The sequence below is a fragment of the Lissotriton helveticus genome, chromosome 1_1 (genome assembly GCF_964261635.1).
Source record: "Lissotriton helveticus chromosome 1_1, aLisHel1.1, whole genome shotgun sequence".
In the NCBI taxonomy this organism is placed as follows: Eukaryota; Metazoa; Chordata; class Amphibia; order Caudata; family Salamandridae; genus Lissotriton; species Lissotriton helveticus.
Genome location: NC_136057.1, coordinates 267,142,235 through 267,160,872, shown reverse-complemented (window position 1 = coordinate 267,160,872; position 18,638 = coordinate 267,142,235). Strand labels below are relative to the sequence as shown.

General features: G+C 45.6%; 1 protein-coding gene across 1 annotated transcript; it reads left to right on the top strand.

The window, feature by feature from the left end:
• Nucleotides 1-13,118: 13,118 nt before the first annotated feature.
• Nucleotides 13,119-14,078, top strand: LOC144761897 (olfactory receptor 13G1-like). Its single transcript, XM_078647106.1, has one exon. It carries the CDS (start codon nt 13,119-13,121, stop codon nt 14,076-14,078), a length of 960 nt encoding a protein of 319 aa, XP_078503232.1.
• Nucleotides 14,079-18,638: the final 4,560 nt, after the last annotated feature.

Below are 18,638 nucleotides of genomic sequence, written 5' to 3'. Positions count from 1 at the left end.
AAAGGGAATTGCTGGGCATTTAACAAAAAGATGTGCACCTGGCCCGCAGGGCAGTGCAAATTCAAGCATGCATGTTCTTACTGTGGCCACCCCTCTCACCCAGAGTTCAAATGTAACAAGAAAGCTAAAGAGTCCGGGGGGGCAGGACAAAAGGACACCAAGCCCCCGCAGTCCTAAACTGCCTTCGCCGATAGACATAGGGAAATTGACATACTGGCTCAATTTGTATACTGATAAGACGGCAGCCAAGGTTTTGTTTGAAGGTTTCTTTAGTGGTTTTCGCATTCCAGCCTTAGGGGTTCCCCCCGTCAGCCATTGTAGCAATCTCTTGTCAGCCAGGATGTATCCGGAAGTAGTTGTAAAGAAAGTAGAGAAAGAATGTTTGTTGGGCCGGGTGGCCGGTCCCTTCCCTGCCCCACCGTGGGAGGATTATGTTTGTTCCCCTCTGGGGGTGGTACCGAAAAAGGAGCCAGGGCAGTTCAGGATGATTCACAACCTCTCGGCTCCCAAGGGGTCCTCAGTGAATGAGGCCATCGATCCGGCTTTATGTACAGTGACGTATTCCTCTTTTGACACAGCAGTCCAAAAAGTGAGGGACGTAGGAAAGGGATCCTTGTTGGCAAAAACGGATATAGAGTCAGCTTTTCGCCTTCTACCAGTGCACCCGGATAACTATCACTTGCTGGGCTTTCAAGTACAGCACCAGTTCTATTTTGACAAATGTATGCCAATTGGGTGCGCGGTTTCCTGCAAGTATTTTGAGACATTTAGCACAATGTTGCAGTGGGTCTTCTCTTACAGGATGGGGTGCCTAGATGTGGTGCGTTATTGAGATGATTTTATGGTGATGGGCCCAGCGACTTCCGGGGTGTGTGCTCGGGCGCTGGACGACCTGGTGAATATGTTTCAGAAATTCGGCGTACCTTTGGCGCCTGGTAAGACGGTTGGCCCCGACACATGTATGTCGTTTTTGGGCATTGAGATTGATACAGTGGCGGGGGAATGCAGGCTGCCCTTGGACAAGGTGCAGGCATTCTCCCGGGCGATTGAGGATACTTTGGCAGCCCCCAAGGTGACGTTGCACCAGTTACAGGTGCTTGTGGGACAACTGAATTTCGCCCTTAGAATCATCCCCATGGGGCGCCCCTTCTCGAGGTTCATAGCGAGGGCAATGGTGAGACTCTCCCAGAAGCATCACCGGGTGCGCCTCAGGGCAGAGACTAAAGAGGACCTCAGGGTGTGGCTTAGCTTCCTAAAAGACTTCAACGGGAGGGTGGTGTGGCCTGCCCCCCCGGTTTCGAGTGCTGAACTTGGCTTGTTTACCGACGCCGCTGGCAGCATTGGTTTTGGCGCCATTCTGGGCCCGTCTTGGTGTGGGGCGGAGTGGCCGGCAGAATGGCACGAATCTGGCTTGACAAAAAATATAGCGTTCCTGGAACTCTTCCCCATACTGGTGGCGGTCACGATCTGGGCAGGCCGATTCAAGAACAAGGCAGTGACTTTTTGGTCAGATAACATGGCAGTGGTCGAGGCCATCAACAGGCAGGGGGCTTCCTGCCGGCATGTGTTGAGGCTGTTAGAAATGTTGGTGTTGGCTTGTTTGAAGTTGAATTTGACATTCAGAGCAGCGCATATACCAGGTGTAGATAACCACGCTGCTGATGCTTTGTCTCGTTCCAAGTTGCAGGATTTCCGGAGGTACCATCCGCAAGCAGAGGAGCGAATGACAGCGTTCCCTACGTCAATGTGGACGACTGGAGCCCCGCGTTAGCGGGGCTGGTAGGTGCTGCACTGAGCAACTGCACCAAGCGTGCATATCAGCAGCAATTCAATACTGTCAGGTCCTTCGTGGTGGAGGTCGGCATGACTGATTTGTTCTCTGCCGAAGCAATACATGGTTGGTTACAAGTATTAAGGGACCAGGGCAGGGCGGTGTCTTATGCGAGGGCCCACTTAGCTGCAATAGGCTTCTTTGCAAAACTAGCTGGGAGGAGGGACCCAGGTTCTTCCTTTTTAGTCAAGAAGGCGCTTGCGGGTTGGGCTAGACTGGAGGGTCCTAAGTTGGACCGGCGTAGGCCACTGGACATTCATACCTTAATCAACATCCTGGGAGTCTTGCCTGGGGTCTGTGCTTCGCCATTTGAGAATGCCTTACTGGGGGCGGCCTTCACCCTGGCCTTCTATGGGGCCTTCCGGCTAGGAGAATTGGTGGGGACCTCGAGAACTGACCATGATGGGGGGCTGCAAGTCAGAGACACTACTCTTTTCCCGGGGGCACTGGAAGTTATTCTTAGAAAATCCAAGACAGACCAAGGGGGAGTAGGGGCCACCGTGCGGCTGCACTCGGCACACGGCGTGGCAGCCTGCCCTGTGTCCCGGCTCCGGGCATACTTGGCCCTCCGAAAAAACCTGTGGGGGCGGGCCCTGTTTACCCACGAGAATAGGGATTGCCTGTCCCAGTTCCAATTTAGGGCAGTCTTTGGGTTAGCTCTAGCGAATCTGGGGTTAGGGGATCTGGGCTACACTTAACACTCATTTAGGATAGGGGCGGCCACCCTGGCGGCGGGGGCGGGCCTGCACGTTGCCTCAGTAAAGGCGGTCGGCCGCTGGTCGTCCAACTGCTACAAACGATATGTGAGACCAGATCTGTTATGACTGTGTAATGGTGGACTGTGCCTAACTGTGCTATCTCTCTCCTTTTCAACTAGTATGCCCGCAAAGTTGGTGTGGGTACTGGGGCACTTGTTCGTGCGTCGTGCGACTGGACGCTTGCAGCAATGACGAGTGGTGAAGCCGGTAGGCTTGGGCGAGACCCGATTCGTGTGGCGAGGCGTCGGCGGATTGAGAATCCGGCACTTGAGACGGCTCGTGGAAGAATTGAGGGTTCAAGAGGCGCACAGATCGCCCGATTGGATTATCCTGCACTTGGGAGGCAACGACATGGTGGACCGGGGACGCCTGAATGTGAAGGAGGCGTTGCTCATGGAATTTGCCTGGTTGGGGCGTGTTTTTCCATCCACAAGGATTGCCTGGTCCGGTATGATACCACGCAGGACACGGGGCCCCGGAGTGCGGGCCAGATCTTTGAATGTCTCAGTGAGACGCCTCAATGGCGAGTTGGCGCGGCTGTGCTCAGCGAAGGGCCGCCTGTGCTATATTCAGCATCGGATGATCAGGGGAGATGCTATGTTTCATCCTGATGGGGTGCACCTGTCGGACTTGGGCACCGATACTTTTATCATGGAACTGTGGTCCTTTATTCTGAGCGCAGGTGGGGAGGGTGGCAGACCTGTGGGCCTTGGCCACCCTTGTGGCGGTAATGAGACCTGCGATCAGTGAACATTGATGGACACAATGGACAGGAGTCCGCCTTGCGCACTCCATAGGCCAGCACTGAGGGGGGAGACGGCAAGCTCTCCGCTGGGAAGGAGTGACCACCGGCTGGGGAGGCGAAGGCGACAGATTTCGAGACTCCTGGGTCCCTGGGCAGCCTGGTGGTCGAGGGGTGGGCCCTGGTAATGGCGGACAAGGATCAGAGGTTGGGGCCCACCACTTTAAGGGGCAGGTGCACGGCACCTGGCGTAGGATGCTCAGTTGCGAGATGCAAGCCCGAGGGTCTCCCTTAGTGCTGTGGGATATGAAGAACGACGAAATGTCATTATTAAAAGTGTAATGTTATTTATCACTTATGCATGTTATTGCTTGTCATGTTTATGAATTGTGATATTAAACATGGCCGTTTTATACCCACGCAAATCTCTCGGTGATTTATATGTGATTTTTTTGGATTGTTGGTCAGGGGGAGGCGGGGACATTGCTGGGGGGTCCGGGTCCTATGCCAAGCGCCGCATTCAAGGGGCGCGCACTTAGGATCCGGCCCCCTGAGCCCCGCCTCCGGTCTCACGAGATTGGGCGGCCGGCTCGCCCTATGGGCAACCGGCCGCCCGTAGCACGCCCTTAGCACGCGGTCAGGTGGCGCTTCCGGAGGGGTAAGGGGGCGGAGACCTTGGGCCTATTTAAGGGCAATACCCCGAGGCCTCGGTCTCTGTTCCTGTTGCCCCCTCGCTCGCCTAGGACCTTCGCGCCAACGCTCCTGACCCCCAGGGACAAGTTTCGGACTCTGATTGTAACTCCCACCCACCTGTCCCTTAGTTTAATGGTTTCTTTGGGCGTGTTGCGGTAATGAGACCTGCGATCAGTGAACATTGATGGACACAATGGACAGGAGTCCGCCTTGCGCACTCCATAGGCCAGCACTGAGGGGGAAGACGGCAAGCTCTCCGCTGGGAAGGAGTGACCACCGGCTGGGGAGGCGAAGGCAACAGATTTCGAGCCTCCTGGGTCCCTGGGCAGCCTGGTGGTCGAGGGGTGGGCCCTGGTAATGGCGGACAAGGATCAGAGGTTGGGGCCCACCACTTTAAGGGGCAGGTGCACGGCACCTGGCGTAGGATGCTCAGTTGCGAGATGCAAGCCCGAGGGTCTCCCTTAGTGCTGGGGGATATGAAGAACGACGAAATGTCATTATTAAAAGTGTAATGTTATTTATCACTTATGCATGTTATTGCTTGTCATGTTTATGAATTGTGATATTAAACATGGCCGTTTTATACCCACGCAAATCTCTCGGTGATTTATATGTGGGTTTTTTGGATTGTTGGTCAGGGGGAGGCGGGGACATTGCTGGGGGGTCCGGGTCCTATACACAAGATACATCCTGAATCCTTTTCACACTGCTGGAAATGCAGTATCCTCCTCCAGATTTATCCAATTGTCTCTTCTCCTGCCTATCCACACATCAATTCTGGCTGAAAGTTTGGCCCAAATAATTTTCTATTTTCCACTCAAACAATATTATGTTTTTTCAAATGATTTTCTTGGTGAAATACAGCTTGTAAAATTGTTATATTTGATTTAATAATTTCTGTTGCTTTTGAGTAAAATAATAAACACTGGAAAATCCCCTCAGAACTTGCCTGGTGGTACAGCGTTTGTTATAATCACAGACTTGACAGAGCATACGTCAACCACTCTTCACTTGCTATTAAAATAATCATTATTTGATCTCCTATTAACATCTTTTTGGATGCTTCAGGTCGAAATTCTATCACCTACCATCCTCTACTGAAAGAAGTACCTAAACCTCCATGAACTATATTGTTGTCGTACCTCAATCAGGATATACGTATGTTTTTGCTGATAGTGGGCCCGATTCACAGAACTAACTTAAGACAAAATCCTAAACTTACTACTTTTGGTATTCACAGAAGTTATGATTTTGTCTTAAGTTTGTCTTAAGACAGACTTAAGACAGACTTAAGACAGACTTAAGTTAGGATTTTGTCTTAAGTCTGTCTTAAGTCTTTCTTAAGACAAACTTAAGACAAAATCCTAACTTCTGTGAATACCAAAAGTAGTAAGTTTAGGATTTTGTCTTAAGTTAGTTCTGTGAATCGGGCCCAATGTCTTGATATTGACAATCTATTTCTACACTAGTCCTCCCACTTTCCTTCCTTTTCCTCATATCAAAAGTTGTTTTACATCATCATACTTCCTCTTCCTCTTATCTCTATCTATTTCTCCTCTTACTCATATCTACTGAATATTCCATTGCAGCTTATTTTACGCCAATATGTAATTCTATTTCATCAATAATAACCTCCTTATGTTCATTACTGTTACTACAATTATGTAACACCTGTTGCAACCTTGTTTAATAAACTTCTTCTTTAAACTAAAAAAAGTATTAAAAAACTCTCATGTTCAAGGTGCACTGTATCGCAGTGCCACTGCACCAAATGCACTAATGATACCTATGCCCTTGGTTACATATCTCATCATCTCTAATCCTCATCAGCAAGCAGAGAGGGACCCAGGGACTAGAATGACTCCATTCTCCCTCCTAAATATGAGGATTACCAGGCAGACTTCTTTCCTTGTTAGGACATGCCCCATACCCGGGAAAAAGGCCACTACTCAGAATGATTGCAGCAGACATGTTTTTGCTAAAATGTGGCTCTATAACTTTAGAATCCTCTGTAGAGGAATCTATGGCACACTTGATATCTTCTGCAAAATATTTCAAAGCCCAGGGACAAATGCTAGAGCTAGCCTATAGATGAAGGCCACCTAGTGCACGTCCGGAAGGGTCACCCAAGCACATCCACAAAGAGCAAATGTAGTGACATTGTAGGATAGAGCAGTACTTGACCTGTGGCAGGAAAATTCCTATCAGCCACTTCCATGTTTTTTTTTTAAAAAGAACCTGTGATATTTTATCATGCAATAAATTATGACGGCATGCTGCCTCAATTTGTATGATACTTTGCTACTTCTTTACTTTCATTTCAATATTCCTGTTATTTGTGATTTTAGGCTCTGTACTTTTAATTGTGTGATCCACAACGTTGAGCCTGATTTCATGTCCCTGTCCCATACGGCACATATATGATTAAGTTACTTTTCATCTCTTTAGGATTTTGTCATACAACAGCATTATATAGAAGATCCGGCCACCAGTAGGACCCAATGCACACCTCACATTAGTGTCAAAACCTGGATGTTTATAGAATAAATAAATTAAAAAAAGGCAGAAATAATTTGACAATGTTGTAATTGTGAACCTGACAGACAGTTAAACTGCTGACACCGTTTTGGCTATAGGAGGTAGTTTGTGCTTAGGAGTCTATAACTTTTTTCCACATAATGTATCCACACCAACTTTATGTCAATTTTTTCCAACATCCTGGGGATTCTAAAGGTACCCATGGTCAGTGAATTGCCCTAGAGGAACCTCTGCTAAAGAAGGAGCAACTGAAGAGTCTGCAGTGGAAAGACCAATCCTTGCTTCGTGATCTGGTGCGGGTCTGCAGTTTGTACAAAAGTGCCTGTTTTCTTTTCCTAAAAATGGCATCAGTGAATGGTTTGCTGTGCCATCTTCCAAAACATTTTTTTACCAAAGTTTTTGCATTTTTCAAAGAGGTAGCTCATTATTTTTTTTTGTACTCTCAGCTAACTTGCAGTTTGTGCTGGAAACTATTATGAAACCAATGGGTCATCCAGGAAGCTATACATTTCTGAAAAGTAGACACAACTCTGAATTCAGCAAGGGAAATATGTCAAAATGTTCCCAAAGAAACTATGGGCCCGACTAGGATGCCGGGTGGACCGCTACCGACAGGATGTCAGTGGAGGTCTCCCCTACAGCCAGGATAGCACCCTGACTGCCACATTAAGATGCAGTCAGTTGTAGCCCTCGAAGGGGCCAACCGATGCCTCTGACAGGCTCAAGGAGCTAGTTGGGGCGTTGGCCAGACCATAATCCCTACAGTGGGGTGATGCCTGCAGAGGCACCAACCCAGGGATTACAATGTCTTGCTTCCCTATGCCTTTACATGGCGGTCCATCCCCCTTGGGCCTCTGCTATGGGGTGAGGGGGACACATGTGGTGCCCGCCAAACATCCACGTACCATGTGCCAGGCCTTTTCTGGGCTGCAGCACAGGCCGCAATGGAAAAGGGCATTTTCCCAACCCACCTACACAGCGGTCACATCATAATTTCGCAGGTGGAACTGCCGACTACATGCCAGGTGGTTTCTTTCCCATGGCTATTGAAATAAAGAAATATTGAACATGAGTAGGAAAAATATATTTTTTGGGGATGTTTTCATTTATAACGTTTTGGCACCATGGCCGATTTACAGCAGCAATATACCCTGGCGAAAGGACTCTCATTGACTTCAGTTTGATGAATTCCTTTTGTATGCCTTATTCCTAACCATACAAGTGGCACAACACGTTTTATGGCATAAGAGGAGCAATACTGAGTGGCAGGAATTTTTGTTTGGAATCCTGTGGATTCCGGAGGTTTCCATCACAGAAATGTAAGTAAAATGTGCGATTTCAGTCAAAGTTTCTGGTATGCGGGGCATTGTGGGTAAGAAAACCTTGTGGGATTTACGCAGTGCACGCCATCCTGGAATCCACTGGTTGGCTAATTTTTAAAACTGTCTGCGTTGCTAGGTTTCCATGAGTGGGAGCTGAGCACTGCCTCAAATCCTGCAGCTACCCCAATTACTGTTCTTTCCAGGTAGCAATGTAGGGACTTTTCTGTCAAGGTTTCTCGGCCCATACACACATTTGGCACCATGTTTGTCAAAAGGCTTTGGAGAATGCATTGTGGTAAGAAATATGTGGCTCCCCACAGATTCCAGACATTTTTCACGCTGGTATGTGAGGAAAATGAGTGTTATTAGTCATAGTTTGAGGTTTGCATGGCACTGTGGGTAAGAAAATGGAGTATGATGTATGCAAAGCACACCGCACTGGACTCCCCTGGATGTCTAGTGCTCAGAACAATCTGGGTCTGGTAGGTTTTTCCAGGTGGAAACCTACCCAAGCCCCAAAAAATCAAATGTCCTCTCAGTTGCTGTTGGAATGGGTTGCTTTAGTCCACAGGGGGCAGAAGGATTGCTGAGGTTTTAGGGGTGAGGGGGCCTGATGTAAGAATGGCCAAGACCCACCCCATTATTTAAAAAAAAAATATATATATCTATATTCCTGTCGTGCAGTTGGCTTTCTGCCCCCCCCTCAGGCGAATGGGAGGCACACCTCCGATCTGTCCCTGGGAGGGAAAAAAGACAGGTTTGTCCCTTCTACAGTGGGGTGTGGGCTATGCCAGAGTGTGACACTCACACCAATATTTGTTGTCCCAAAAGGCAAAATCCCTGGTGTCAGGTGGATTTTTAGCCCCTGGGGGCAAGCTTGGAGCAACTGTATGGGGCAGAAAGACACAGTTAAACCCACTGGTGCAGGGGTATGGCTCAATGGTCGGGTAAGACTCCCTATCCTTTTATTTTGGTGCCATTTTCAAATCCCTGGTGTCTAGTGAGGTTTCTGCCTCCTGAGAGGGGGTAACAAAGCAAACACAAGAGAGTGGCAGATTGGGGTGAATACAATATCTACCACCCAAAGAGAGGAGTCAATTTAGCCCTGGGGGTGGAGGGCATGGGGCTGCTCTCCCCCCCCACAAAGATTGCATGAATTCAGTCCCTAGTGTCTAGTGGCCTTTCTGCTGGTGAGATCAGGGGAAACTACCACACCTGCCACCTAGGGAGCGGAAATACTGCTGCCCCATTTAGTTGGGGTGGGGGAATAGTCATGCCCATGGTGGGCAGCCCCCACCCCTATATCTAAACATAAATCTTTCTCTGGCATCTAGTGAGATCTCTGCCCACCCTGAGGGTTAGATTGGGAGTGATTGCCCCCACAACGCTAAGGATGCCTGGCCTCCACCTTGGGGGTTCCCAGGAGTGAACACCTCACAGGGAAAGCCAGGATGGGTTCCACAGCGGTATTCGTACAAGCGCCTTGAGACCCTTGCGGGTGAGTAGTGCGCTATACAAGTATCAATTTAGATTTACATTTACATATGCGCCCCCCTCGGTGGAGCAGAAAGACTGTAACCTAATTTACTTGGGATGGGGTCATCGTCATGCCCATGATGGGTGCCCCCACCCTATATTTAAAAGTATAGGTACACTCCCTGGTGTCTAAAAGGCTTTCTTCCCTGTTGGGTACATATTGGGGTAACCCAGACTGTTGCCTCATTTAGTTACTGTGGGGTAATAGCCATGACCAGGGTGGGCATCGCCCTATATTTTCTCTGGTGTCTAGTGGGCTTTCTTCACCTCATGGGGGGGAAATACGAGGTAGTTACCCCAGCGGGGGAGCAGAAAGACTGGTGCTCCATTCACATGGGGTGGGGTCGTGGCCATGCCCATGCTAGGCAGCATCCACGTCTATATTAGAAAAAATTACAACACCCCTTGGTGTCTAGCAGGCAGATCAGGGTGAAATTCCTCATCTACTCCCCAGGAGAGACAGAAAGTCTGTTTTTCCATTTAGCATTGCCATGCCCCGCCTGGGGAGTTTGGGAAATTCAGGCACTCCTCGTGGAGTTTCAGGCACTCCGCATACTGGGCCCGATTCACAGAACTAACTTAAGACAAAATCCCAAACTTACTACTTTTGGTATTCACAGAAGTTAGGATTTTGTCTTAAGTTTGTCCTAAGACAAACTTAAGACAGACTTAAGTTAGGATTTTGTCTTAAGTCTGTCTTAAGTCTGTCTTAAGACAAACTTAAGACAAAATCCTAACTTCTGTGAATACCAAAAGTAGTAAGTTTAGGATTTTGTCTTAAGTTAGTTCTGTGAATCGGCACCGGAGTTCCTAGACTTTGCCTTCTGGGCGCAAAGCAGCAGTTTATTTCCTGTTCAAGCGCCACAATATCCTCGAGCTGCTAGCAAGCCTGTGTAAGACTTTGCGCCGGCACGCACGACTTCCAACCCCGATGACGTCAATGTAGTACCCATCGCGATTTCAAATGTACCACTTGAATAGCTTTTCTGCTCGAGAAGCAGCTACATCTACTATCAGCTTCAAGTGGAGTTTTTTCTCCAATGAACCGTTTGAGTTGATTTTAGTTCAAGCAGCCTGGAAAAAACCTAACAGGAAGGAAGTGCCCCAGAGACTCCAACTTCCTGTTCCTGTCCAGCAGGCTCATCCCTGTGCTTTGTCAATCTCCTGGTCAGTTGTCATTTGGATTTGGAGATGGAAAGATAACTCTCTTTATCAGTTGCATACATACCATTAGATTTAAAAAAAAATGAGATTTCACAGATAAGTTCAAAAACTTGTGCATAAGGGTGTTTGTTAGAGGGCCTGCACCAGTATGTATTTGTACTTTTATTCACATTTCCAAATGTATTGCGGTGGGTGGTCTGCAGTTTCAGTAGGGGCATGGTTATATTTTTGCATTTAATTGTTCTTCTTTTGTAAAGCACCACTGTTGAACAGTTCAGTACATTTTCTCAATATTTGTTAAATTTGCAATATTTATTTATTTTACAACATTGCCTAGTCTGCCAACGGACAGTCCAGTCAGCTGGCCCAGGCAAGAACTAGTAATGGGTGAATTTCAACAACTGTTTCTGTGGTATATGTTGTTTTAAAACAGCTTTTATGGCTGGGGTGGCATTGGATTAAATTAAAAATGAAGTGTTTTTTGTTGCATTTCATGTTTTGTTTAACAAAAAGTGTATATGTGGTGAAATATTGGATGCCTTGAGAGGATTTGTGTTGTTGTAAAACGTTTATACCTCAGTTAATTTTCGTTTTTGGCGTTACTGATTTAATGGTAGTGTTTTCTTTACTGTTACCTCCCTTAATTGACTGGCCATGTGAAGAATCAAACAGTTCTGGAATTTGAATGGGAATTTGTGTTCATATAATAACATGGTGTGTGGTGCACCTCTATCTATCAGCGCCTTGAGACCCTCACAGGTGAGTAGTGCACTTACAATTCCCTGATTGATTGATCTTGTGTTACTGTAATGTCCTTTGCAAAGGTTGCACCTTGGCAGTAGGTGCATGCAGATAGGAATTGAATTGTGGATGTCTACTTTGTTGGAACAAGAGGTAGGTACGGTGACCTTTGGTCTGTTGCCTTTTGTTTTTGGTGTATTGAGAAACAAATTGTATTGGTGCTCACATATTTTGCATTTTTAAATTAGATCTAGGTCTAACTTGCACTGTCAAATGGTCATATGTGTTCATATGTAAATAATGCAACTCAATCTTGTCTGGTTAATAGCACCCTATTTACACCTATGTGTGAAAAACTAAAGTATGTGAATGCATATGTTTTTCATGTGCCATTACTGTTTGAGCACTTTTTAGCCCAAACAATTACCACCAGGAAACCAGGGTTTAAGGGCCTTTGCTGGCATAGACGTTTAATTGGTGTATAGCTTGTAAATCGGGGACAATAGGCATCCACAGGGCCTCTATTGATTTAAGTTCATTAATCATAAACCAAATGTCTATAAATGCAGGTATAAGAATGCTACAAATCAGGAAAACATGATTCTGTTTAAAGCCAACAATGAAATAAGTAGTCTTAGAACATTGGAATGTTCAGAGCCCCCTTTGAAGACAAGTGGAGTAGCACCGGGCTTATAATGGCTGGTAGAAACCTGGATCTCAATCCAATGCTTTTCTTCATGTTTCTCCCTTTTTGATTTAGAACATTCTACAGTTCATGGGCGGAATGTTCTAATAGCCTTGTAGACCATCGGCTTTGGCTATATGGTTGTTAAAGGCCCTCTCCGTCATCTGTGGCTTGGGCCTCTCTGGTTCCAGGCATATAACAGCCTGTATAGCTCTTGGCAGATGACTATTAACGTATATTGAAGATTCAGGTACTTTAATATAGCCTTACAGCCCGCCGTTGAGGTCTATACCGGCTATTAAAGACCCTCTCTAGCTTTAACAAGGGAGAGGGACTTTTATAGCGGGTATAGCCCAGCTATGAAGGGCTATAAGGCTATTAGAACATTCTGCCACTAGAGGGCAGAATGTTCTAACAAAAAGACCAAAGCCTTATGGGAGTGTGAGGTGATTGGAATTCCCTCAGGCTCTGTGAAGCCTTTGTTTACAGCCAAGCTAAGAACAAAGAAACATTGGAATGTTGGAGCTCCAGGCTTATACCAGCCATTAAAAGCCCGGAGCACTCCATTGTTTTCAATGGAGCTCCCAACATTCCAATGTTTCAATACATATACCAGCTATTAAAGGCCCGCTGCAGTATTAAAGGCCCGAGCTGACGGCGAGGGACTTTAACAAGGCAGCGGGACTTTAAAAGCCGGTATAGCCCAGCTAAGAAGGGCTATAAGGCTATTAGAACATTCTGCCACTAGAGGGCAGAATGTTCTAACAAATAAAACAAAACCTTCAGGGAGTGAGAGGGGATTGAAATCTCCTTAGGCTCCCTGAAGCCTTTGTCCACAGCCAGAGCTGTGAACAAAGAAACATTGGAATGTTGGAGCTCCGGGCATATGCCAGCCATTATAAGCCCGGAGCACTCCATTGTTTTCAATGGAGCTCCCAATATTCCAATGTTGTAATAGGAGTTAATGACTTTTTGATTGATGACAATCTGGCACTGAATTAGTGATCTGCCTGACATTTGCAAGAAAGAAGATTATAAATATTATGAATTTACACCTTCATCAATGACTTAAAATAACCACTATGTTAATTTTCCAGCACTCTAGATAATGCATCAGATAACCAGCAGAAGACTGAATGAAACCCTTGCCTCTGAATTCCTCCTCCTTGGTTTCTCCGATCACCCACATCTTCAGTCCACATTTTTCATCTTGTTCCTGTTGATCTATTTAATAGCCTTCACAGGTAACCTTTTGATTATCACTATCATAGGTGCTGATGTTCATCTACATACACCCATGTACTTTTTCCTGGGGAACCTTGCTACCTTGGACATCTGCTGCACCACTTCCATCATCCCCAAGATGCTGGAGACCTTGCTATCAGAGACAAAGTCAATTTCCTATTCGAGCTGCCTCACACAGCTTTTTCTTCTTTCATCGTTCCTTGGCACAGAGCTTCTCATTCTGGCATTTATGGCCTTTGATAGGTATGTGGCCATCTGTCTCCCTCTTCGCTATACCAACATCATGAGTATGAAGTTCTGCACCACTGCAGTGATCGCCATGTGGTTTTCCGGTTTGGTTTGCTCCATTGCCCACACCACCCTAATCACAAGGCTGTCTTTTTATGGAAGGATTGCCCTAGACCACTTCTTTTGTGAAATACCCCCAATCCTCAAGGTTTCTTCCTCTGACACCCGCATTAATGACATTGTGATATTTGTAGCTGATGTGTTTTATGGAATGTTTTGCTTTCTACTCATTATCCTTTCCTACAGCTACATCCTCTCCTCAGTTTTAAAGATCCGCTCAGCTGCCAACAAAAGGAAGGCCTTTTCCACTTGTTCATCTCACCTCTTAGTGGTTACCTTGTTCTATGGAGGCATTATCTACACCTATGTGCGTCCAGCCCTCAATGTCACTGGTGAAAAGGACAAGGTGGCATCTGTTGTATATGCTGTTGTTTCACCAGTAATGAACCCAATAATCTACAGTCTAAGGAACCAGGAGGTGAAAGGGGCGCTTGCTAAAATGATTTCTATGAAAATATGTTCTTTAAAAATGTAACATGCTATGAAAAAGGGCAAGTTATCCAATAATTGCATACTGTTACATTTTACAGACCTTGTTCTAACAACACTATACCACAAACAAATATATATATAAATGGTGGGCAGGAAGCAACAGTGCCTATCTAGATTTGGTCATTAAATTTGTTATTTTTATTTCTCAATCGCTTTCGCTTAGTTGGACAAAGTGACATGAAAACTTTTGCAGCCATAAGAGTGACATTTTACAGTTTAATTAACATAAGATACTTAGCACACAAAGAAACAGCTGAATCGAATTACACCAAACTTGGCCTGAAAGCGGAACTGTCCTCAAGGACAGGTCTTTATTTGATTTGGCGTAAGTCGGTTCAGTGTATTTTGAGATATCAGTATATTTTTGTTCTGCATGAAGGACTTAAATTATAGCTATATATGGACCATTACTTTCCAACATTGCTTGGACCTCTATAGACCCTGACATTCAACAGTCATTGAACAAGGGAGCTTCTTTTGCTGTGGTGCATTTCAGATCAACAAACTGAAAGCCTGGCCTGCTGAACTTAAGTTATGATTGGCAGGCTGCAAATTGAGGAAAAATATTGTTGCCACAAGGAAAGAATGTAGGCACTCAGTCCTGTATCCTGATATAAAACTTAAACGCCAAATAAGGGGCAGGGTTAGTACACCCCAAAGAGACCCTCCTGTTAATAAATGATTACAAAAGCATATTTTACCAGATTTTTAGGGAAAGGGGAGTGGCGTTGGGGCCTGTTGTGAGCCTCCAAGAGATCTGTGGACCAAAAACCTGGAGAAGCTGGTAAAGCTTCGGAAACTGGAACTGCAACCTATGGCCCGGCCATATGCCACACCCCACTACACACAGCCGAAGGCCAAGCGCAGAAGGGGGAGACCACCTGTGGCGGATTGGGTGCAGGACCTGCTGCATACATCTGCAAACCATGTGCAGTTAGGCATGACTGCACACAGCTGATTGGAAAACTATTGGGTGTGGTATATGATAAAAAAAGAAAATACTGATAAAACAAATGTGATCTCATGGTTAGCTATTACTATGACAACTAAAGGTAGGTTTTAAAAAGAAGCAGCTATTTATCTAGCCACTGGGCGGATAGTGAATTTTCTGTGCTCTTTACTTGGCCTCTGACTAAATAGCAGAAATGATTTACTATTTGGCTGGGAGGCTTGAAAATAGCAGAACAACATCACTGCACACCTGTTTTTTGGCTAATTACTAGAGACTCTGCACGAGGTAGCTGGCGGCCAAGCCAACAGCAGTCCTGGCTAACTAGCAGATATCCAGCACTTTTTAGCCAGTGGCTATGCCAATAGCAGAAAAACGTCACTATGTACCCAGCTCCTGGCTAAATTGTCAAGATTCTGCATTGTTTGGCTGAAAGCCATGCAAATAACAAGACACATTGTAATGAAGGGACGCATGCAGGAATTGAAGATAGCTTTATTAAGGTAAAGCTAAGCTATACAGGTGAGTGCCAGGAGGTAGCTCAGTCCAAGGACCACTCCAGCATAACTGCCACTCCTTAACAAAGTCCAATACCACATTCCAACCCTGACCTCATACATTCTATAGTACACATCACGAGCCCTTAAAGGTACAAGAGAAATAGAACAACATAACACATCCCCCCTTAATCAAAAGAAGCAAGAAAAATAAAATAAAAAGAAAAATAAATAAATAAATTAAAAAAAACAAAATGAAATGAACTGATCACCCACCAAATACATTAAGTAACATAGTCCTTAAGCCATGAAGGTAAAACACAAGTTCTTTTCCCATGCTCCCTTCCCACAGCGGCGGAACCACCCATGCCACTGTTAGCGTCTGAATCAGAAATAACATCACTACCAGCAGCCCTTCCCCCCTTCTCACAAACAGACGAACTGACAACAGAAGAGTCCACCAAGACACCATTACTGTTGTTTTCCACATCCGCAAGTTGGGATTGCAAACAACTATTCTCAAAATGATCTTCAATCCAATCATAACCATTCCGTTCACAACCCTCCTCAGCACCTTCCATATTGCTTTGTTCAGGATTAATAGCAATACTTTTCATGTTCCACACTCTCCCATCACTAAGTCTTACAGCATTTCTCAAAACTTCCTTAACTTGTTTTGGTGGATCAAAACAACTCTCACCCTTTGGTACCTTCCCAGGCTTCCTCACACGCACCCAGTCTCCCTCAGCAATATGTATATCTTTCGTACCATGATGAACATCATAAAAATTCTTGCTCTTAGCATGAAGCAGATCCAGGTCCCTCTTAACTTTAGTAGGAGACCACTGAGTCATTTTCCCTTCCACCAACCACCCAGGGTTAACCTTGCTTCTTGGCAACCTTCCTCTCATCATAACAAATGGGGAGAGACCAATGCCAGTCTGTGACGTAGTTCTGTAAGACCACACTGCTTTCTGCACCTGAACTTTCCAATCCAATCCTTTGTTAACAGCAGCCTGAATCACCCCCTTGATCTCTCTATTAAATCTCTCGACAGTGCCGTTACCACTAGGATTGTACAAGGCAGAAGTTTTATGCTTAACACCACATTTCCGAAAATAATCCTCTGCCATATGCAACAGAAACTGAATGCCATTGTCTGTGAGAATACAACTTGGCAGACCTTCCATGATAAAAATCTTATCTAAAAATTTCAAAACTGAAGCGGTGTCCGCTTTATCAACAAACCTCACAATAGGCCACTTAGTAAATAAGTCTATAGCAACCAAACCAAATTCACTCATGGCACCCAAAGGTTCAATAATATCAACAGCGATGGTATCCCATGGAAGACCAGGAATCAATCCTTCACTCATGCTTGGTTTCAGAGTTCTGAGAGTCTTGTCAGCGGAACAACAAACTTTACAATTCCTTATGAATTTCTCCGTATCCTTATCAACCCCTGGCCACCAAAACATGTTCTTAACAATCACTTTGTTCCTACCAATTCCAAAATGCCCTTCATGACATAACTCCAAAATCTTTTGTCTCAACGAGGCAGGGGGAATGACTCTATCGCCTCTAAAAAGTATATTCTTTTCAAGAGATAACTCCATTCTGACCTCCCAAAAGGCTTTTAAACCATCTTCCCTGAAACACCTTCTAGGCCACCCCCTACAGATATATTCTAGAACTTTCTTAAGTTCCACATCCTTCTCCTGCTCCACTAACCACTCTTCATTACTAATGGCAGGAGCTCCAGAATCATGCACCAGAGCTACACTAAAAGCGCCCCATGGGTCATCTGCACACTGTTCAAGTGGAGAAGGCAACCTAGACAAACAATCTGCAACTAGATTGTCCCTGCCTGGTAAGTAAATCATCTTATATATATATATATACTCTCTCATGCGCATGGATAACCTGGCCATTCTTGCTGAAGCTCCAGAAATCCCCTCAGACGACAAAATCTTCACCAATGGTCGGTGATCCGTGCGAATGACCACAGGTTTGCCCCAAACAAAAGCTCTGAAGTGCTTCAACGCCCATGCGCACGCTAACGCCTCCCTCTCGATGATAGGGTACCTTACTTCTGCAGGTGAGAGTGCTCTGGAAGCAAATACAAATTATCCTTTCTTTCCCCTGTCCATCCACTTGTGATAACACAGCCCCCAGACCCTTATCACTGGCATCAGTTGTCAACAAACATTCAGCATTAGGGTCAAAACTAGCTAAGGCATTGACATGTTGCAAATCATCTTTGATCCTATCAAATTCATCTTGACAATTCTTTGTCCAGTCAAACTTTACATTCTTTTTCAGTAAATTCCTTATGTTAAATGTCTTAGATGCAAAATTGCTCACAAATTTCGCACAATACTCCGCCATCCCAAGGAATGCCCTCACCTCTTCTTTGATACAAGGTGCTCCTGAATTCACGATATTCTCAATCAATTCTGGCTTGGGCCTAACCCCTTCCTCGCTAATGATGTGACCTAAATAAGATACGTTTCTCTGACTAAATTTACATTTTGACAACTCAACCGTAAGCCCAGCTTTTTCCAACACCTTTAAAACCTGTCTTAGCTTAACATCATGTTCTTCCTGGTCCTTAGCAGCAACTAAAATATCATCCTGGAAAAATGAGATCATCTCCATGTCCCCTAACAACCTGTACATCAGTCGCTGGAAGACAGCGGCAGCTGACGCCAGCCCGAATGGCATCCGTTTGAACTGATAGCAACCAAACGGCGTGATGAATGCCGTAAGACCTCTCGACTCCGGTTCTAACTCCACCTGGTGGTACGCAGCTGAAAGGTCTATGGTTGAGAACCACGAAACACCATCAAGCAAGGAAACCATTTCATAAATTTTCGGTAATGGAAATTTCTCCACAACTATGTTATTATTAAGATGGCGTAAATCAATGCATAGCCGGATCTTGCCATTAGGTTTACGTGCGACAACAATAGGACTAATCCACTCAGACGCCTCCACTTCTTCTATGATCCCCTTCGCTAACAGACCCTGCAACTCTTTTTTTACTTCATCTCTAACCAACATTGGAATGGGTCTCACCTTGTGAACCTTAGGCACC